Source organism: Thunnus albacares, chromosome 11 (genome assembly GCF_914725855.1).
Source record: "Thunnus albacares chromosome 11, fThuAlb1.1, whole genome shotgun sequence".
NCBI lineage: Eukaryota > Metazoa > Chordata > Actinopteri > Scombriformes > Scombridae > Thunnus > Thunnus albacares.
The window spans coordinates 16,895,165-16,917,060 of NC_058116.1; the positions used below are offsets into that span (position 1 = coordinate 16,895,165).

The window sequence follows — 21,896 nt, forward strand, 5'->3', positions numbered from 1 at the left end:
AAATGGACCATGAGATGCAGTTGATAGCCAGAGGCTGAAAGCTAGTTAGTGGACCTTGTGTTGAAATTGTTTTGTCACACGTAAAGCATTATCGTTTTTATTTCCCATAACATTGAAAGCCCCCTCCACACTGCCAGGAGAACATTTCTGTTAGAGAAACACTGGATCCTTTATTCATTAACAGGCCACCATTAATGTTCTGTGTCATATAATAGTCTATTAAAATGGTCCAGTCTTGACTTTTGACAGCTAAATGAGCTTCGAGACGGGACATTACCTGATTACAGAGGTACGTTTACTAAATATTGTACTCAGGTCTATTTCCATTTTGTTTAACTTCATTCTTATGCTCTGCTAGCCTACATTTTAGAGTAAGAGCTGAGTTGATTATTTGATTAATCAATTAGTTGATGTACAGAAAATTAATCAGCAACATAACATTACATAAGCAATTACGTTTTCTTCTCAAATGTCAGGATTTGCTGCCTTTTTCTTTTCATATCATTAGAAATCTTTATCTTTTGGGTTTTGGAGTGATGAAAACAAACAAGCAGCCTGAAAGCATCATCTTGGGCTTTTGAGTATTTTTTACTCTTTTCTGTCATTTTATTGAGTAAATGATTAATTCAGAATAGCTGATAGATTAATCAATAATGAAAAACAGCATCCTCTATTTCAGATCAAAATAATATTTATTTTATAAGATAAGATTTACTCCACTATCTTGATTGTATGTTATTTGCTACTTTGCAGATCAAGATTTGACATGCAAAACATGAGGCAGCTCGTAAAAAAAAATATGCATTGCACCACCTGGTCTGGCTACAACATTAAAATGCTGCTTTGGAGGAATAATTTATTAATTTGTTAAAAGAGGAGGTGGCTGAAACTGATTTTGGCTTTTATTGTTAAAAGCAGGATATTATGTTTTTGTAGTTGTCTGTGTATCGTTTAATCTGACCGTACTATAGGCTTCTTAACCTTAGCATTTATTAATACATAACAGAATATAGCTTCATTTTAATGTCATTTCTATAGACAGACTACAATATTTTCAACATGCAGGTATAAAAAAACTATTTAGTGAGCTTTTAATCAAGAAAAAGCTTCAAGGGTGCAAACTGAAACTGGACAAAAATACAGTGCAACACTTCACTGTTGGACTCTGGTCTGGTCAGTGAAGCTCAGTACATCTTAGTCTACAGCGACCTCATGAGGTAACAATTTTTTATGCAGCATGTCTCATGCAAAATCTATCATAGTAAACACATGTACAACAATGTCATAAAGTATTAGGTTTTTTATATGTAATTCTGTATTGTTTATCATGTAAGATCAAATTTAAGGAGATAATCTTGCATAAGAATACATTTTGGGACTGCAAACCACATGGTCTCAGTCATCCCACTCCTCTGTGTGAGGTACTGTCGATGCACAGTGTTTTCTCAGCAGTGTGGTGGGCGTTACAGGGTCAGCGAGGCTCCTCAGATGGCTGCAAATGGGCAGATACTGGCAGAGAAATGCACCATGTCTGCAAGTCAGAGGACCACCAACTGCTCCACTCCTCAAACAGAGCTGAAGAGGTCTCTGAACTCCACACACAGATGGTATCAAAGGCATGTGTGAACAGCATGAGCATCACAGAGAATTTAAGGTCGGCACATTGTGTGTACAAGGCTGTCATCAAGTACTTTCTTGTCGAACAAACGAGCAGATATTGTTTGTGGACTTTCTGATACAAACAAAAAGGACCATGACGCACACATAACACACAAGAATAGGGGCAAACACACACACACACACACATACACATACATGCTCAACCTGGTGGAGGCTTTGGGACAGACTTCTGTATTTTTACTTGTAGGGATTTCTATGGAAACATAACTCCGCAACAAAGGCTCAGCAATGTCAGGTATGTATAAAATATAGCAGATAGTCAGGTACAGTATCTCAAACACCTCGTAAATCAAAAAGTACAAAAGGCCTCTAAGATATATAGGACAACACATGGGTACAGTACTATATACGCACTCTTTATTTCAGAAAGTTAAGTGTGAAGACACTTACATTCTGAGGGACAAAGTTAATATTGGGTTGATTAAAGATTTTGTCCAATGAGGTCTGGAAACAACCAAAATCTCATGAAAATTGTGTGAAATTTAATCTGCGCTGGAGAAAAAGGTGCATGTCCAGCTGAGGTGTCGTAATTTTCCCACTACATCTGTAAGCCAGACATTACATTTGCACTGATGAACAGGATCGACTTTTCCTGATATGTGAATTGAATGAAACAGAAAACTAAATGCACTTTGTTTTCCAATATATTGTCCTTTATTGTATATCATGACCTGTAAAAGTTTTTTTTTTGTTGTTGTTTTTTAAAAATAGGCCTTTTTCCCTCAGACACACATTTTGGTATGTCTCAGTAGGAAAAACACAGGTGTAAATACTAAAATTAATAATGGCTGAATTTCATTTAGCTGCTTTGGTTTCAGGGTCCTGGTGTTGTGAATGCTGGCTCGATGTCATGACTTAACAGAGCCATTGTTAGTGTTATTAAGAACACATGTGCTTTTCCTACCATGACAAGTCAAAATGTCAGCCGTGAAAAAGCCCTATTTAAAAGAAATTTGTCTGTAATCTCATGTGGGATCAGCCATTTAAATGGTAAAATGAAAATTAAAAAAAAACAAAACAATAATGAATTCGTTCGTGCAGGCTGAAGGATAAAGAACAAGCCAGAACTAGAATCTGATAGCTGCTAAAAAATGATTCTTCACACTATACCTTGTCTTGGAAAATGTGTCCATAAAAAAAGGTAACAAGGGTGGTGTTTAAGCCTCTCAGTGTTTCTTGCCACCCATCAGGGTTTATTCCTCAGCACAAACATGACATGACAGACACAAGAGAGTGAAACGTTTAATATAAGCAGGCTGAGGAATTTTAAGTGGAAACCAGGAAACTGTTTATAATCCAGTTGGCCATCCATCTCTCCTATCTCCCTTCTTCCATCTCATTTACAATTCACCTCAAGCCTGTTTCTCAGAGAATGATTAAAGAATCACTCGCCTGTAAGGTTTTTCAGTTTCTCACACAGAGGAGTGAGCTGCACCACAGCAATAATGACACAACACAGCCTCTTTTGTGTTTTGGTGTTATAAATATATGATGAAGCACCCAGATGTGTTTTGCGCAGGCTCCCTTTTCAGAAAAGGTGTCAACAGGATTACATGATAGTTTCTGAATTGTTCTAAAGAAATAAACTACTGGTTGTTTCATGCATATGGAGACGGTTGGTCCTGCAGAGACACAGAATGGTCACAAGTCAATTTAACTTTGAAATGATGGGACCCTAAACCTGTCCTCACCTTATATTTTAAGTTAATTTAATAGCAGAGTTGGTTGCTTCATCACTCAACAGTTCTACTATCATGAACTGGTGCACCTTTATTAAAAAATATTTTTCTTTTTATAGATGCTTCACTTTGTCTGAGCAATTTGCCCTCAGGCAAAGCTCAGCAGGTTCTGTGGTTTATGTTGACAGACAAGATCTAGCTAGCCTTTATGAGTTCACAAAGAGCTCTACCATTTAACTCTGAGTCAGTGTCTGCACACTGAAAACATCCCAATAAACCTTCAATCCAAAAGTCATACTAAAGAGTTTTTTGGCAACATGGAGGGGTAGTTTTGTTAGAACACAACAATTAACTAACTCCAATCAGTTATCGGTGCTATTTGTGACAGTTATTGAATGGACAGACATATTTATAGTGAATTGATGCTTGAAAAATTAATCAAAATTGTTTCATGCAACTTTGATATGTGGAAAACAAAGATTATCTGACTTTATTTGAGCTTTCAAGTTTGTAAACGGCTATTTGCTGCCACCTAGTGGTCATTGGAGCTTATTGCAAGAGAAAAACAAATCTAGTGATGCCATGCAATATATTTTTTATTAAATCTAATAAGTGCCAAGCAATACATAGTGAGGTTTCACTGAGAAAACAAAAAACACAAGAGTCTCAAGTATCTCACTTTACAACCCCCCTCTAACTCTCACTTTAAACTTACTTCTACCCAAATGCCATGTGTTTTTCATCAGCTGGTTAATACGACTTCAGCATTTATCTCTTAACACAAGGAAAGACACAGTGACGCTGGTTTATAGTATCCTCACAAACAAGCACAGGCAGAAAAAAAGCTAATGTTTCTTCTAAAATGTCACTGACACTTCACAGACAACCTGTCAGCTCTCCCTCACGTGTTTAACGCTTCATGTTTGTGTTTCACAGTTGACTTAACACGGATCCCTTCAAACATGTCGTTCAACATTTCCTCGGCTGCTGGATGAAGAAAGAACGGGGCGAGTGGTGCTTCTCCACTGCGGGGAGCACCTTGCTGTGCCTCACACTCACTGGTGTCTCTGGAAAGTCATGGCTCAGCTGTGAAGATTACAGGCAAGAGTTTATTATCCACAAAGCCCTGCGGCCCCGAGAGGCATTGTAATGAATCCGGTTTACTCAGTTGGAACAGACTTTTTCCAAAAGGGGGGATGTTTGTTTACCTTATCAAGCGTTCCTGCCAGAAGTACACCAACTTGTTGCATCCTGCTGGAGGTGGCAAGGGACCTGCTGCTGTGAGATCATAGTTTAATCAAATTTAATAATAGACATGGTCAAAGTGATGCCGGACATTCAAAAAAAAAAAAAAAAAAAAAAAAAAAAAAAAAAATCACAGGTTGGAGCATTTATTTCTCTTGCTCGGTGTTCACATGCAGAGAAATTAGTTATAATAACCCTTTAAAGACATGCTTTTACAGGAGATATGTTGACATGTCAGAGCAGAAAAAGCACATTAACTTTAGCTTTTTCCAAATTCCTGACACTAGTGTAGTGCCTGATGGTTCATTGGACACTTGAATGGAACTGAGCCATTGTCAATGTTATCAAATCCACCTGTGCTTTTCCTGCCACAACGAGTCAAAATGTCTGCTGTGGAAAAATGTTTTAGATGTCGTAGACCAGTGGTCACCAACTCTGCATATTTTAGGTATCTCCCCACTCTAACACACCTGATTCTAATTATTTAACTCGTTATCAAGCAGCTGAAGCTTGTCAAGGGCTTGATAACGGGTTAATAATAAGAATCAGGTGTGTTAGAGTGAGGAGATACCTAAAACATGCAGTAGCTCTCCAGGAGCAGCCATAGTGACCACTGTTGTAGTCTCTGAGCCTACCTCAGTTTATCAGACCTCTTTGTATCCTTCTCTGGAGTCCCATGGGTGCCAGTCTCTTCCAAGCTTTTTTTAGCCACCCGTTTACCACCAGCCTTTACTGTTGACCCAGAGAATAAAACTGTATTAATTTATGTTACCTGGGGGGGAAAAAAAGAATAAAATAGTATGTACTTGTATTTATGCAGATTTTAAAAGATTACAACATGCAGAGATCCCAAACACTCTGCAAACCTTCTATGAAATAATCACACTGTAAAAGAATTGCAAATAAAGATGCAACAATTAGACAATTAGTCCTTTAACTGATAAGTCGATTGACAAAATTAATCAACTATTTTGATTATTTTTTGGGGGGGTGAGGGAGGGGGAGGGAGATCAGTCTTTGGTTTAAATGCTCACAAGTCATAACCACACTAGGACCATACATAGCCTGTTACGCAGGGTCACAAGAGGACTTTGCTATATTTGAAGGGGTCACAAACCACTAACCTAAAACCTTTTAGACATTACAGCATGAAAAGCCCCCATTAAGAAGCAAAATGCAAAAAAAACATGCAAAAGGAGCATATAACAAAAATTTACAAAGTGAAAATAATTAGACTTTTCATGCATGTCTTTTTTAGTGGCGCTGCATCATTAATGAGCAAAAGCAAAGACATAAAAGAGAAAGTAGAGTTATCTATAGCGCTCCGTGATGAAGCATCACGCATGCATTAACTTGTATTCAAGCTTCACTAGTGAGAACACAGTGTGACTTTCACCAGAGGCCTGCTTGAAAAGTAAAAAAAAAACAAAAACAAAAAACGAGCATATGAGTAAATCTGCAAAAAACCAGATTGATGCGATTATCACAGCAATTAACAAAACGACGATCTGATTCAGCAGCTTTGTGTCAAACTTTTTAAAAAAAGAGATGATTGAGCGTCACGCTTCGCTCGGCTCTCTCTATCTGGGTCGAGCAGTGAAAACAACAGCGTCCGACTGAATGTAGTAAAATATAAAATAAAAAAAAAATAAAGCAAGCAACTGCAAACATTGAGAACAACAGTTTACCTGCCGGACGGTGACCAGCTTTCAGCAGAGGAGCCTCCATCGCTCCGTGTTTGGACAGTTGTTGCACCATGTTGAAAAGTTTCCAGAGGAGAAAAAGCAAAGAAAGCACCAAACTCTTCTCTACGCCCACTCCGTTGTTTTTATGCTCTAACAGAGATGACGTCCTGTGTGGCAACAGGAAGCCCGCAGCCAGAGAAACGCCTCTATGTGAGTGTTTGACTGATGCTCAGTCAGCATTTTACTAATAAAGTGAAACAGGAAACAGCCAAAGATTGATTATCGACCGTCAATTACCTCCGCGCAGTTATCATCTACGTATATAAATGTGTTCATCTCTTCCAGGACTGAGTCTTACTTTAAATGGCGACCAGATCAATATTAAGTTTTAATAATGATACTTAAATGTTCGGTGTTCATTTTGGCTCAGAGACAGTAACACCTGTGCTTTTTCCAGCTGACTAGTCAAAGTTTCTGCTGTGAAATAGGCGTTTTTCACGGTAAAGGGTGTAGTTATTGCATGTTTAGAGAAGTGAAAGTGATGCCACTGACATAAACATGTTATTCATTGGTTTTCATATTCTGCTTACCTGCATGCACTCAGGCCTAATTCATGATATTCCCTCCCTGTGCATGTGCTTTGCAGACAAGGTCTTGAACTTGTTTTTAAAAGTTTTCACACAAACTGCAGATGTAAAGGTTTATGTAGACTTGGTAGACAACATTATTGACACAAAAGCACCCTTTTTTTTTAAAAGTTAGCTTCTTCTTTTGATCCCAGACACACACAAAAAAATGTTTGTGTCCATCTCCACATGCAGGGTGAAAGTTCAGGGTCAGTTACAGATCATTGTTGTGCTTCAGGGCTCCTCAGACGTGCAGTTTATGAAACACAGGTCAGCTGGTTCAGAGCTGGCCTGCCTCTATTCATGTACCTGAGTAAATACAATATAATGAAACATTTTTTTCCCCCCACAGGAGGAGAATAAATGCAAGAAAAAAAACTGTTTACAAGAAGTTTGTGCGCATATAAGATGAAGAAGAGGAAAAGAGATGTGAAAAGATGCAATTACACAGTTTAAAAAACAAAACTGACCTTTTATTAGAGCATGGTTGTGTTATGATGCCATCTTTTTTTTTCCCACATAATTTCTTCATATTTATATATCTATAGAGTTTTAACATGGCACAAGTTTCTTTTTTAACCAGTGCGGATGAGTGTAAACCAGGTAACATGTTTTTTTTTTTCTATATTTACAATAAAATGAAAGAAATGTACAAGACTCCATGGCATTACACAGCTTCAACATTAAGTACAGATACAATTTGATCCCTCTGTACAATCTAACATCATTAGTTTACTAGTATTTTTTATTTGTTTGTTTGTTTGTTTTTTTTCTCTTGTTTTACAGATATGAGTTCATGATCCATTTTGGCTTCAGCACATACACATTTCCCCATCTTGACTCTTTATCGCGGACCTTCGCTCACATGACTCACACCTTCACCATGCTATCACAGCTAAGAGTTTCGTAAAGAAAATAAAACTAACATCTAGACAGAGCAGGACGCACGTCTCTCTCACGATAATGTCTGGTTTCGTCTCTCTCAGCAGAACCCCCCCCCTCCCTTCCCTCCCCTCCCCCCTACCCATCCCCCCCTCCCCCAAGCATGATTTCCATCTTCCTTTTACTGAATAAAAAATAATTTAAAAAAAAACATTCCTTGATTTCCTTCTTTGGCACACATTCCATCCTTCCATCTGCTATCGCTCAAGTTGAACTCCCCTCCGTACAAACACATCCACTTTTAAACAAACACACTTATAAAGCCAAGTTCATGAAAACGTTTGTCGGTTCTTGTGTGTTCCCTGGTTCTTCGCTTCTGCTGCGGGGTGAAGACAACATCCCCCCACCCCGCTTACCCCCCTCGTTCAAAGCCCTGGAATGAGAGTCAGGGATGAAAAGAAGGTTGTTAACTGAAACACAGGAGCATTTCCAGACCTATACCCAGGAGTCAGGAGAGCCGGGGTACTGCTCTGCCCTGTAAGAAGGCCTCCGTGTGCTAGCGTAAAAGTCCACGTAGTTGGTGGTGGATTTCAGTCCGTGAGGCTGGGAACTGTAGTCGACTGTGGGCGGGTAGGTGATGACTTCCTCCAAGTAGGGGTCGTCGTAGCCGTGAGGATGCTGCAGGTACATTCTGTATGTATCGTAGTTCCTCCTGCCCGGCTCATCTGTGTAATACATAGGCTGCAAAGGAAAGAGGCAAGAAGGCTGTGATGAACTGGTTTTCACTGAAGTGTGGTAAAGAACCAGCAGTGGCAAATCACTAAAAAAAGTCCCCCTCCACTCAAAAATGTGTTTTCTTTATTGTTACTTCAGTTGGATGTTTGAGCTTCACTGTGCAGAATGATGTAAGTGCACAGTTTGACACCAGAAGGATGTTTTCAACTTCATCTGCTGAAGGGGGAAAGTTTCTCTGTGCTCACTGAAAATCTGAGTTTAAGACCAACGAGCAGGATTTGTGACATCACAATTAGTCTATAGCCATCATGGTTCAATATGCAACTTACACAAATGTGACGTGAAAATCTGAAACTGCCAGTGTACAAACACTGAGAATACAGTGAAGTAGGAGACATCTTGTGTCCAGCAGTTCAACTTTTTTTTTTTTCCAATGAGGGAGAAGAATTTTTAAGAATTTCTAACAAGGTAATTGAACATTTTTTGTGGAAAAACCATATTGGCCAGAAATTATTATTCAAAGCATAATATTATTTATGTCTTAAAACTTGCCTGGAGAGGGTTTCAGGGGGAAATGTCATGTTTTACTTCATTGCTTTTATTTTACAGGTTTATTTTTACTCTGTAGTCTTCATTTAAAACGTATGAATGATGTTGTTACGTGACAGTATATGAAGTGGTTAAAATCAGCTCCACCTCTACCAACCATCACATTAAAATGCTGCTTACACACAGATGCATCATCAGTGTTAATGATCCAGTCATTTCATACACTATATAATATTTTCTTCATAACAAATACTTAAAAGTAAATTTTGCTGATAATACAGCGAATGCAGGAATTTTAGTTATAATGGAGTGTTCTTCTATTGTGGTTTTGCTACTTTTAGTATAGTTCAACATTTCAGGAAATAGGCTTATTCACTTTATTTCCAGATGAGAAACTTGATACCACCCTCATGTCTGGATGATAAATGTGAAGTTACAACCAGCAGCCAGTTAGCTTAGCATTATAACTGCCTCTCTCTCCAGGTAACGAATCCACCTACCAACACCTCTAAAGCTCACTAATTAACATGTTATATCTTAAATGTTTAATCCAAAAACCGAAGTGTAAAAATGACAATTATATGGGTTATATGTGAGACTATTTCTTGGATCAGGTGCATTCACTTCCTGCGGTCTCCGCCGGTTGCCAGGAAACTTCACGGTAACGATATCGATCGCATCTAATTCTCAGAATAGAAAGAAAATAAAAGTATTTCCCAAAATGTCAAACTATTCCTTTTAGAGGTGGATATGAATACCTCTTTCATCACTGTCAGAAACACAAAAAAAACCAACATGAAAAATACCTCAAACCAATCTTCCACTTGATGGTAATAAAATGTATCAACAAATACGAACATCTCAGCAGTTTCAGCAAAATGCACTTTTGTCTGGAGATTTTTCAGCCACATTAATCAATCACCTTCCAGCCCACACATCTCTCGCCACTAATGCGACAGAAAACTGCTTCAAGGTAAATGGTAGAAATGGGGTAATGACTGTCTTCACACATTAACTGGTCTAAATGTGATGGGACGAAGGCCACAAGAGAACCCTCTGATCTCCTCCCTCCTTCTCGCTGTGTCTGTTATCTGAATGGGCACGCATGGACGTGTCCCACAGTGACAGGTGCCTGAGACGCACCCAGACCATCCCAATCCTAGCAGTCACATTCACTCTCGCTCAGACAATAGCTGATGTGCTGGGTCGTTCCCAGCATCGCCTTTTATCCACCGTGGAATACGTGTCAGTCTCTTTGTATTAGTCAAGTGAGGTGGAAGAGCTGGTCGTCCTCGCCAGGTGGATACAGAACAGCGGAGAGGGCTCTCAAACAAACGCCTTGTACCAATACTATCAAACACTTCCTGGAAGAAAGCATTGATTTCTAAGGATGGGTTCACACCTACAGTTTCTTTTCTTGGTCTGAATAATGGTGCTGAGTAGGCCTGAAACAATTAGTCAAGCAATGGACTCGTCGATAGTCACAAATGTAATTAATGAAAAATGTGATGATTTATTAAAATAACGTTTGAAATGATTATTTAAGTCATTTATCAAACAAAAATGATAAATATTCTCATTTCAAATGTGATAATTTGCTGCTTTTCTTTCTTTGAATCATTTTAAATGAATATATTTGGGTTTTAGAGTGTTGTTAGGACAAAACAAGTTATATGAAGACATTACCTTGAGTTGCGTAGAATTGTGAGAGTGATATTTTACTATTTTCTTACATTAATGACAATAATTGTTAATTACAGTGCTGGACCCACACTTTTTTGGTTTTGATCCACCTAAACCTCCAAAAACATTTAAATACTGAAACACTGATTTGTTTCTGACTTGGAATATGCAAAAATGTTGGATCTTTATACCAACACCTGAGTGAAGCACAGTAATCATACCTACATAATAACATTAAAAACTGCACACTCATGTCACCCTGTGTGCTTCGCCTCAATGCTACATGCCCTGAATATGTGTTTTTGTTGTAATGTGATTCTGTTATGTCATTTTGGGGTGTGTCGTGAGTCACTGGAAGTTCTAAACTACTACAACGTTGTGTGCATATAAATAATTGTATGAACAGACCAAAAGTAAACAGGAAATACTGATTTTATTTGTATTGTTAAAATACCCTGAATGGCTACCACAGCAGGGTTGAGTCAGAGCAGACAAACCTGCAGAGCCTGTTAAGTAGCTCCGAACATTTATGCAGAATGATGATATTTACCTGTGTTCTTCTGGGCTCTTCTCTTGTAGGTGATGAGTAGTAATATGGAGAAGGCTTTCCAGACCCTGGAAAAAAAAAAGAGTAAAAAATAAAAAGACTTGAATGCAAATACACTTTATTTCATATCAGTGAAAAAGTCTGCACATCCCCATAGGGCAGATGTCTGTATTTAGATAGTAGGATCAAGAAGTGCTATGCTGTGCTGGGGTGAGAAATAACACCAAATAATAGCATTGGCCACTGCTGTTCTGTTGTTTACATAGCCCATGGGATGGGTATTTTTGTTGGCACTTTATCCAACCGGTGGAATCCAGAAACTCAATTTCCACTTCGCTATGTAGTGCATGGAACTGTTGAGGCTGCGGCTCATTTTGTTTACTCTGCCCTCCCTACTCTCCTGCCAACCGGCGTAGGCTGGCGAGAGTGCTCGTCTGGCTGTAGTATGTCTGGGTACCCACTCACTGCCCCCTGTCTGCATGCTGTGACTTGGGCCCACTACACAATGGTGCCATTGTAGTGTCCAGCACTGGCTACCCGGGTCCACTTTACTGCTGTGTAGGCCATCTCCATCACAAAACAGCTCTGAAGAGCTCTACACTAAACTGACAGACTGTCTGTCTCAGAGCTGGCAGGCTATGGTGGCGTTGATAAGAGAGGACTGTCTTGGCAGGGAGAGGAGACTGACCATGGAATCTGCTTGGAGCATTTTGAGGGATAAAACAGATAATTCACTACACAGAGACGGCCAGAGGGTAGCATGTGATTACGGTCTGGTGCAGGAAGTGGATATGATTTCAATTAAGATTTTAAAGAGCAGTGTTATGCAACTTTCAATGGATTTCAGATGTGTGCGTTGTTTCAGTACCTGTATACTGGTTTTTATGAATACTGTTGTCCCCTTGGTAATTATAAAATTGCATAGTTGACTGTGCTCTCTGATAATCTCTGATAGTGTCTCTATGCTCTTTGATTCCCAGCATTGCAGGAGACGACGTGGCACTGGCAGCTGCGAAGAGACAAAAAAAACACATTTTAACATTAAATTCCAGAGGTTTTCCTGTTTCATCTGCAGCGGCTATTTTCATGTGTTGAGGTCAGCAGCTAACTGAACCTACCAGGATGGTTGACTGGGGACACCCGAATGGTGCTGGTGGGGAGGGTGGGCTGGGACTTGAACCTGTCCCGTTCAAGTGTTGACACCGGAGTGAGGAAATGGTTCTGGTTCCATCCATCCTGTAAGGAAGCACAGAGAGATCTGTGGTACTTTTTTTATTTATTTGGTCACATGGGGAATGTTTGAAAAATTCCTGTGTTGCATCATGTGGGCTGTGTGGTCCACAGTAAGACCAGATTTTTTGAAAAGGCACAATTTCTTTAAAGGGGAACTCCAGTGATTTTACACATCAAAGTCTGTTTACATGTTTTGTGAAAAAAAAAGTTGTATAAAGTCAAATTGGTGAAGTAGTCGTTTAAACTTCAGAATCTTTGGTATTTGCATGAAATATCTTTCTTTTCAGTTAAAATCCAAACATGTTACACACATGTTCTACTATTACTTACATTAACAAGTGTGATAGTGTTTTTTCCTTACAGTTATAGACTCTGCCTGTTTTATGTTTCTCTACATTTCATGTGCATAGCAGATTGAAATGCAACTTTTAATGTGATTAGGCCTGATTTATGTCAGTCTTACCAATAATGTCATTAACATGTCACTGAATGTAAGTTAGAGTTACATAATTAAATTCCTGCAATTCTGTGGTTCAAATCAAATTCCATTTATGGTGAGAAAAGAGTGATGTATTCTAGGGAAGTAATAACTTTAAAATCACACTAAGTCAAGCTTTCAAGCCCAAACATGCCTGTACCTTCTTATAGATGGTGCGCAGATCCCGATACTGCCACAGTGTATTCAGCACCTGAGCAGCTGCCTTAACCACCTTCATAGAGTACCTGGAAAACAAACAAACACATAAACATGTCTTTCTTAAGTATTCCTGAATCACTTTAACCTTTTAAATCACATTGGAAGTATTACAGGACAGTATGATTGAAGGGAGAGTGCGTTTTGACCTGGAACAAAACTGAATATATAGCAGGCTAGAAATAGCCGTTTTTCCATCATTCCACCGGGATCTGTAACCTCAACGCACACAAAAAACCACCTTCCCTGTGGCTATAGCTTCTCCTTCTCCGAGCATTTAAATATTTGTGTTTGTGTATGTGCGTGTGTGTGTGTGTGTTTGTGTAAAACTCCCACCATCCAATGTCCAGAACACTCTGTGCGAGCTGGCCACCAGCCACATACGTCTGATGACCGTTCTAGCAGTTTGTTTGAGCATGTGCACATGTTCGGGGGTCAGGTTTGTATCAACGTGAACTCGACACCCTCACTTAAAAGCATTGGGACAAATAAGTGTTGCTGTAGCACACCTGTCTCCTCTGCCTTTGGTGATGTTGACCAGCTTCTCGATGCCGCCCGTGTCAGCCAAGGCCTTAGCGTTCTCCATGTTTTTGCTGGTGACCTCGTGCAGGGTGCAACAGATGGCTGCCACGGTCTCGTCTGACAGCAGGGTGGTGTTTCCCCCAGGGAGACGGTTGACCAGGTCCCTCATCGCGTACTTCCCTGAGAGGGAGGAGGGAAAGTGAGACATGCAGCTAATACATTATGACATACAGCAAGTTGGTGGGTAGAGAGAAGCGTATGCACAGAAAGAGGAGGGGGAACTTGCCACACATACTACATTTTTTCATATGTTACATAATGTATAAGTGGATGCCTGCCACAGTGACCTAAACTACATTATGTGCTTCATCATAAATGATATTTTTTTTTGCTCGATACTGCATCGAGGTAGGCAGTTTTCCTAAATGACATTGCCTTATCATCACAAGGGCACCTGCGAGTGCACATCCAGGTGTAAAAAAAGAAAAAAAAGAAAAAAGGATTGTTTCCCCTATCTCCCTTTCTGCAGAGCTACCCAGCTGCAGGACCTGGATACATGCAGTAAAAAGCCATATACACACACACACACACACACATCCAAAAGCACCTTAAACCAACACTGCAACACCTTCCCCCTCTGCCTACAGATGTCACCCCTGCCTTGCTGGAACTGTAACTCCTCATTAATTCCACATAGAGAGCACATAAAAACTTGTTTTTCATTAAATGAGACAGTTTGACGGCGTAGAAAGGGCTGAGGTGTGATGAAATGAAAAATAATAACCGATAGTTAACCGGTAGTGGTTACAAAATACATTGGGTTTTGTTTCTGCACTCAATTAAAATAACTTATTTTAAAGGATTTAACAATGTACATGTTGTCAGAAGGAATATTATGCAAAGCATGAAACTGTTAAATATGTATATTATCATACTGTGAAATGTCCACAACACTATATGTCTTGCACTGTCCATTGTGTGTCAGTGTAATACCTCTCTCACATCAATATATCTCTGTGTATCATGTTACTCAGCCCAACAGAAACATCACAATCTGAAAAGTTTCACAGTGTGACTCCTGACCTATGAGCTCCTTGTTCCTGACATCCAGTGCCATGTTTCTCAGCGCCGTGGCAACTGAACACACCACTCTGTCATTATCCATCCGCAGCAGCTCCACTAGGATGGGCAGTCCTTTCTCCTTACGCACCGCTGCACGGATGTATGCTGCAAACTGTCCACAAACACACAGAAAAACACATTAAAACTTCAAAAAGGTTCTAGACGCCACGCGGGAGAATGGATGGTCTTCAGATACACATTTTAGTAAGTGTGTGTGTGTGCCAAGTGTAAACCAGACATCAGTCTGACTGACACAGAGCAGGTGAGCTGTTAAATCCTTTTTAACCACTTGAATAAATGCTTTGTCTCCTAGGATATCACATGTAACAGTTTATATAAAGACAAAAGAGAAAGTGTGTTTGTGTGTGTGTGTGTGTGAATGGATGTGCAGATATCCATACTGTACCTTCCAGTTACCGGCTGACAGGTTCTGAAGGGACCCAGCGGCGCCCTCCAGAGTGGCAGGATTTGAGCTCTCTGCCAGCAGTGTCAAGTAAGGTTTAACCACTGCAGGGTGCCACAGCATCTCGGCCCCCTTGGGAGACTTGGAGAAGCCAGGGATGGGTCCCACTCCGTCCCACTGAACAAACAATCAATGAGTTTAGTCAGACTGTAACAAACTCTTTTTGTTGGAACTTTTCAGAAAGAGTTTTTTTTAATGTGGTTTGTACAAGTTGCCAAAAATATTTTCATTCCATTAATATTGAAATTCCATTTAAGTTGAAAATAACTACTTAATGAGTTTGAACAAATTCAACTTGCTTGCTCATTTGACCACTGCTCTGATCTTCTATTTAAACAGACTCACTATGTCTTCTTGCAAGCTCTTTTTTTTCTTCTTTTTCTTCCTGCCCCAGCAGCTGGAATCCACCTCTTTACTGGGCGACTCGCTGCCCAGTAAGCCGTCGAGCTCCTGCCCCCCCACCAGTCGGGACGGCGGCAACTCCAGCTCCAGACGATATGACAGGTTCCTCAGAGTGCAAATACAGTTCTCCACAATCTGATGGCAGGCAGAATGAGACAGGGGCTTGGTTGGGTGGTTATGGCGGCAGCTTTCTAAATCACCATGACAAAAGCTACAATACAATAAACTCTGTGCGGCACGCTACAGTATCTACAGCCAATGTGTGGTACACACAGGCCTGCTTTTTTGCTGTGTTACAAATCAATTTGATATGGAACCCAAGGGTCTCCTGTTGAAAAGAATATTTAGACCAAAGCAAATGGATTTAATTCCACGCTGTTTGAGTTCTGTGCAGACTTTGCTTCACAGAATGTCAATGAGCACATATTTTTGATAAAATTAAAGGACCCAGTTCCCAGGGGATGCAGTCTCTACATTACACATGAGCCACTTGACTTTCTATGTTGTTATACAGTGCGTAGATGCATGTCAGGGAGGTCTGATTTAATTTCTACTGTTACCACAGAAAGATGTTAAGAGACAAATTACAGGCCTGTGGAGGGAAGCTGAATCTTATATTTCATTTTATAAAAAAAAAAAAAAAAAAGCAAGACCCTCCCCAGCTCCCTGTATTTTTGTTGTGACGTGGATAAGAATGCAATTCCCCCAACATCTCAAAATAATATATGTATTGCAAACACATTTAATAGACAGTCTATGGGCAAACATAACAAAATGGTTAAAAAAAAGCGGCTCCTATTTTGAATAGCTTCTAAATAAACAGCCACCAAATGAGCAAACTGGGAACAGGCAGCTGCTCCGGTTTTGTGTACAGCCGATTTCGTTTTAGAGACAAGGTGAGGTGTATAATCAACGTTGGGTTTACTGTGGAGGAACAGATAATGAAGTGTGTGTTTAGTTCTCCTTGACTGAGGAAAACACACATGCGTTAATTACCTGCACATTAACGTCGCAAACTGTAAACAACAACAGTCAGCATGTTTGATTTAAAATCACTCATTACAGAGCAAGTTGGCAACATGTGAGGCTGAACTTATATTACGGGCGCATTTAACTTTACTGTAGATGTGTTTTCTGCTGTGCTGCAGTATAAGGTGAAGGCGCTGCAGGCGAGTGAAAAACGACATGCTCTGGGGAGAGATAACATTCATTCACTATTAAATACAATGATTCACATCTATTCTGTTTCACAAACCTGATTTTTTTTTTTTACAATAAATCTCAACAGGGTGAAAGAAATAAACTATAAATCTGGGATGACAACATATAACCTTCCCCCTTCTTATAATAATGGTACAGTCCCTAATATACTGTATTCTGGGTCAGTGAGCTGGTCTATTGGAATTTGAATGTCAACCATTGTGCATTATGGGTTGTGCTTCAGGTGACGAGGCATATGAAATAGTTGCTGCTGGCTGCTGGTAGGGTCAGTTAGACACAGGCAATAAAATGATTCAAGCAGAGTGAGTAGGATTTCCCCCAGAGCCTCTTATCATGTGGCAGCATGTTTTCCTCTTGGCTAAGTAGTTGTGTTTGTGTGTGTGTGTGTGTGTATGTATGTGTGTGTGTCTTTGTCCATACCTTGCTGTCGAAGTCAGAAGTGTTTACACAAGCTTTGATGACATAGAGTAGTGAATCAACCAGACCCTCACAAGTGCGCATCTGTTTTCTGGCCTCCTCTCCAGCTGAACTCAGGTTCCTTAAAAAGCACACACACACACACACACACACACACACACACACACACACACACACACACACACACACAAATTAGGCCTTTGATTTGGGGCTTTGCTCAACAAACAAATGAGCATATGCAAATACACAAAATGACAGCTGTGTGTGTGTGTGTTCCACTTGGATGTGTAATGTGGGTTTTACCATCCCCATACACCATCCATAATGTATGAAGTGTGTGTGTGTGTGTGTGTGTGTGTGTGTGTGTGGTCTGACTGAAATCATTATGGCACTTTGCTGAGTAAATAAGGAACTAACCAAGTGTGCTCACAAGCACACAAGCTCATACACACACACACACACACACACACACACACACACACACAGTTCAACTGGTTGTCAACAATTAAAGGTTGAGCCCCACATGCAGCACAATGTCTTCAAAGGAAGACGCCCCAGGAGGGAAGATGGAAATATTACATCATTTTTGAGTGCAATAGTCTATGAAATGAGGATGGCTTTGAAACAGATGTCAAAATTCAAGCTATTTGACTAAAACATGGCTATTTAATATTAAATATTAGTATATTAAACCCCTGTATGACTAAAACACACACATCATATGTGCATATGTGACACCTCGTTGGTCTCTAAAAACAACTTACAGCAGGTTTATTGTTTTAATGTTTGGGTTTGGTCAACATAGTTATTTTCAGAGAAGCCAGAGTATGAGCTCATTCCACACTAGATGCAATAGCGTCCGTTTTACACTGTGGGGTGCTAGCGCCAAATGTGTGCATCAGGTGGTTACCTCAGACAACCTGTGGTGTTCCTCAGCACCAGCGACGAGTGGAACTTCAGCTTGTGGTCGTCATCGAAGGTGGAGCTGCTCCATCCAGAGTGAGGGATGATCACAGTGTTGGTCAGAGTTGTTAAGGCGTCCCGAATGATTGTCATCTTGACGGCGTCACATGACGACAGGTTCCACAGCACCCCTGTGAAGACACCGGCGCGCCAACACAGCCATTAACAAACAAGGCACGCAAGCCTCCAGTTATGTCACTTGTCATGTGCAGTTAGGGTAACCCAACAAGGATACTAACAACAGCCTGGGCTTTTAATAGCTCAGTGTGTGTGGATGTGTCCGCGAACAAACAAACACACACACACACGTTTAGCCAAGAGGAAAACATGCTGCCACACGATAAGAGGCTCACACACACACATAGAGAGAGAGAGAGAGAGAGAGAGAGAGAGAGCACAAGTGAAAATACCCCACTTCACACACAAAACCACGGCTCTAGCATGAAGGCATCAGATATTCACATCAAATTTCCTCTCAGCAGAATATCCTTAGGGTGAAGATTATTTGCCTGAAATGAAAAAAAAAAAGGAGGACGGGGCGGGGAACCATATGGCATTGGCTCAATCATATGAAATGAAATATAAATAATGTACAGTCTCCAGAAATTATGCTATCATTTCACTCAATTCAAAATATACTTTTGGTAACCACTGATAATCATGCACAGTCCTAGCAGCCTTTGATGCTGCATCTGTCAAGGATTAGCCAGTATGTAGCATGTTCTTCTAATTAGATGGCTCTTGCTGCTAGGCTTATACTAAAGGCACAGGCTGACTCCTGCAGGGCACCACTAACCTTGGAGGAGGCTAACACCGCGTGAGCTGCAATCTACTGTAAAGACGCAGGGCTACACGCACGGCTAATGCTCGAGAACGTTGCCACAACAAAACTGCAACATACAAATACAGTATGCACGCATGTGTGTGTGTGGGGGGGGTCTGAATGTTATTGCTTCAAGACTACATGGTGCATGTTTGTACCCTGTTTTTGCTCTACAAGTCACTAACCTTGGTTTTGTAAATACAGAACACAGTACACAACCAGCAGACCTGTATCTGTGACTTGTAAACAAGGACACCTCACTGACAGAGGTAAAAAAAAATATAATAACGAGCTTTCCTGACTTCTACTTTCTCAACCTCAATGTTTATGTCCTCTCAACATGCTGACCCCCCCCTCCTCTTTTTAACTGAACCAGTGGAGATGATAATAGTGTATCATATGGCCGCAGGAGCCCCGTTCAGAAACACCGCTTGCAAGCTATAAGCTATACAGACAGATATGTACCTCTTCTAGTCAGTTCACTTACTGTTATCTTTATTAATATTACATCAGTGCTTCGAAACCCATTAAAATCCTTAAATATGAGCGAAAACTTTCATTATTTATTTCATAATTATTAATATCAAAACAAAGCTGAGAGTCAAATGATACTTGGCTCTCGAAAGTTAAAATGCAGTATGTGTTTCTTATCTGAGCTTGCCAGCAGTGTGTGTGTGGGGCCGCATGCTGAAGCTGTAGCATCAGGTGGGCTATAACGTCTCTGATATACTCAGGCAGTGGGATACATTTCAATCAAATGCATCTGACCGGTGATTGAGAGCTGCTCCTCGCTCTGTGTTTGCCTTTCTCACGGGACACTCAGACACACAACGACTGCCCTGAAATAGCACCACTAATGTGCTGATAACACATAAATTCACACGCCTGTTGACCAGCTTTCCTGGTCCTTTTAATTTCACAATCCACTCCCCCTACCTACACGTTCCTCCACGCCCACTTAAATGTCAATTTGTAGGAATGAACATTCTCTGCAGGATTTCAGACTTGTCCTGTGGAGGAGGCGGCATGCCGGAGAAATCAACAGGCAAATTCACCGAGGTATGACTGACAACGCTGTCAGTGGTGCAACACCAGCAGCAATAGCCATACATCATATCTGACAGTCAGATAGAGCAGATATATATGTGTGTGTGTGTGTGTGTGTGTAAACAGAGTTCTAAACCTTGTTCTCTGCTCAGTGGCATGATTTCAGGTGCCTTGACCTGGCTTGGAAACACTGACCCAAGTTAAACAATGTTATACCGCCAAGGCCAATAGTCTAATCAGATTTAGACTCAGGTGCAATAGAGAGATGGTGAAAAAGAAAAAAAAAGATGAAGCTAGGATGTCTGTAACAGCTGCTGAACCATTGATCCAAGAACTGAATACTGGATGGATATTTCTTTTGGCTTGAGGTAGCTTGGCTGTAGCAGATTCTGGGGCTTTCACGCAAAACAGAGAGGCTGAATGTCAAAAGATCACTGATCAGGCACTAACTGGCCAGAAGGGAATGAATTTGTATGACATAGTAGTCTGAGGTCCCTGATACACCTAGCCAGTAGTCAGTTCGGCAGCACCACTGAGCCCTCACTGACCGTTGCCCACTGTCTCTGCATTGTGTCTGGAACAGTTGACCCTTATCAGCAACCATTCACCAGATTTTTCATGCAGAAAATCAATAATATCATCCGTTCAGTGCAATTTATCCTTGTTTGTCGTCTTCATCTTGCTGCTTTTCTTCTGCCACGAGCAAAACAGCGGGCTGACAATGCCGGTGTAAAGTAAAGCAAGGCAAAGCAAAGCAAAACTTGGCAAGTGCCAGCAGCAACTTTTTATCAGATATATTCTTAATTTATATTATGAGCATATAAAAAGGCTGCTAAAACAGACTCACACTGGCACCAAACTGGTAGGTTGAATTACAAATACGCAACACTTATCCTCGAGCGTTCAGAATATAGTGAGTGTCTCGTTTGAACTTGAGTGTTAATACTGTGTTTGGTGGTGCTAGGTCATTGAAGTGACGTGAAGGTGTGTTTGTCGGGGCCCTATGTTAATTATGTTGCAGCAAATTTGAAGAAAATATAGTGAACTTGTGTATTTACAGTGATCCAGATACCAACTAGGTCTCTGGATTCAGTCCAATAACTCATAGACAGATTGATAACTTGTTCCAATCTGTCTAATCTCCTATATCCTACAACCACAAACCTCACTAATTTACATTAAGTTTTTTGTTTAACGGTGCATTTTTTACTTTTGATGACTAAACGCATCTCTGAAGCCTCTCTTCTTAAGGTGCACAGAGATTAAATTAATCTTGGGAAAAAAGTGAATGACAATCTTTGTCTCTTAAACCATGATATCAGCAGGTGCAGTACCTGGGTGGGCATTTACTTCAATCAATGAAAAGCTGCTGATCATTCAAAAACTGTCCAGTTTATTAACCTATCAATTTTTGGGAGCTGAACTGGAAACCTGTCAATGCTGCATCGACTAAACCTCACACAGGCAGCTTGGTATGTACTTTTGAGGTTAGTGGGTGTTTCTCATTTCTCAGTCGAAGTCAGTTTATAGCCGCTCACGGCTAGAAGTGTATTTATTTTTGGATCAAATTAAGTTTCTCATTTTTCATTTGATCAAAAGTCTTCTCCGTTCTTTGTTCTCAAACAAAAACACAGCGATCGATGCCAACATTTGGCAACTAGGCGCATGTGTGTTGATG

The 21,896-nt window shown here is 40.4% G+C and overlaps 2 protein-coding genes and 1 long non-coding RNA gene across 6 annotated transcripts in view; 1 reads left to right on the forward strand and 2 right to left on the reverse strand.

Moving 5' to 3' along the window:
- Positions 1 to 3,937: 3,937 nt before the first annotated feature.
- On the reverse strand, positions 3,938 to 6,442 carry dap1b (death associated protein 1b). 2 transcript variants are annotated; one of them, XM_044366387.1, is made up of 4 exons: positions 6,293 to 6,442; positions 5,240 to 5,336; positions 4,568 to 4,634; positions 3,938 to 4,445 (listed from the first exon to the last, which is right to left on the reverse strand). In XM_044366387.1, exons 1-4 carry the CDS (start codon positions 6,360 to 6,362, stop codon positions 4,329 to 4,331), a joined length of 351 nt encoding a protein of 116 aa, XP_044222322.1. In that variant the 5' UTR covers positions 6,363 to 6,442; the 3' UTR covers positions 3,938 to 4,328. The 2 variants fall into 2 exon arrangements, with proteins under 2 accessions (XP_044222322.1, XP_044222321.1); XM_044366386.1 differs by having other exon boundaries at positions 4,568 to 4,637; positions 6,293 to 6,437.
- Positions 6,418 to 7,836, forward strand: LOC122992557. The gene is made up of 2 exons (XR_006406072.1): positions 6,418 to 6,499; positions 7,268 to 7,836. It is a non-coding gene; the product is annotated as an uncharacterized LOC122992557 (long non-coding RNA).
- Positions 7,837 to 8,144: 308 nt separating this feature from the next.
- The window catches only part of pkp4 (plakophilin 4), an 83,647-nt gene continuing 69,895 nt past the window's right edge, over positions 8,145 to 21,896 (reverse strand). For all 3 annotated transcript variants that reach the window (XM_044365156.1, XM_044365158.1, XM_044365159.1), the window contains 11 exons: positions 18,296 to 18,479; positions 17,389 to 17,506; positions 15,691 to 15,882; positions 15,289 to 15,462; positions 14,844 to 14,994; positions 13,748 to 13,940; positions 13,183 to 13,267; positions 12,430 to 12,547; positions 12,180 to 12,320; positions 11,315 to 11,379; positions 8,145 to 8,538 (listed from right to left, as the gene is read on the reverse strand). In XM_044365156.1, coding sequence (XP_044221091.1) covers positions 8,293 to 8,538; positions 11,315 to 11,379; positions 12,180 to 12,320; positions 12,430 to 12,547; positions 13,183 to 13,267; positions 13,748 to 13,940; positions 14,844 to 14,994; positions 15,289 to 15,462; positions 15,691 to 15,882; positions 17,389 to 17,506; positions 18,296 to 18,479 — 1,667 coding nt within the window. In that variant the 3' untranslated portion in view covers positions 8,145 to 8,292. The remainder of the gene's footprint in view (positions 8,539 to 11,314; positions 11,380 to 12,179; positions 12,321 to 12,429; positions 12,548 to 13,182; positions 13,268 to 13,747; positions 13,941 to 14,843; positions 14,995 to 15,288; positions 15,463 to 15,690; positions 15,883 to 17,388; positions 17,507 to 18,295; positions 18,480 to 21,896) is intronic.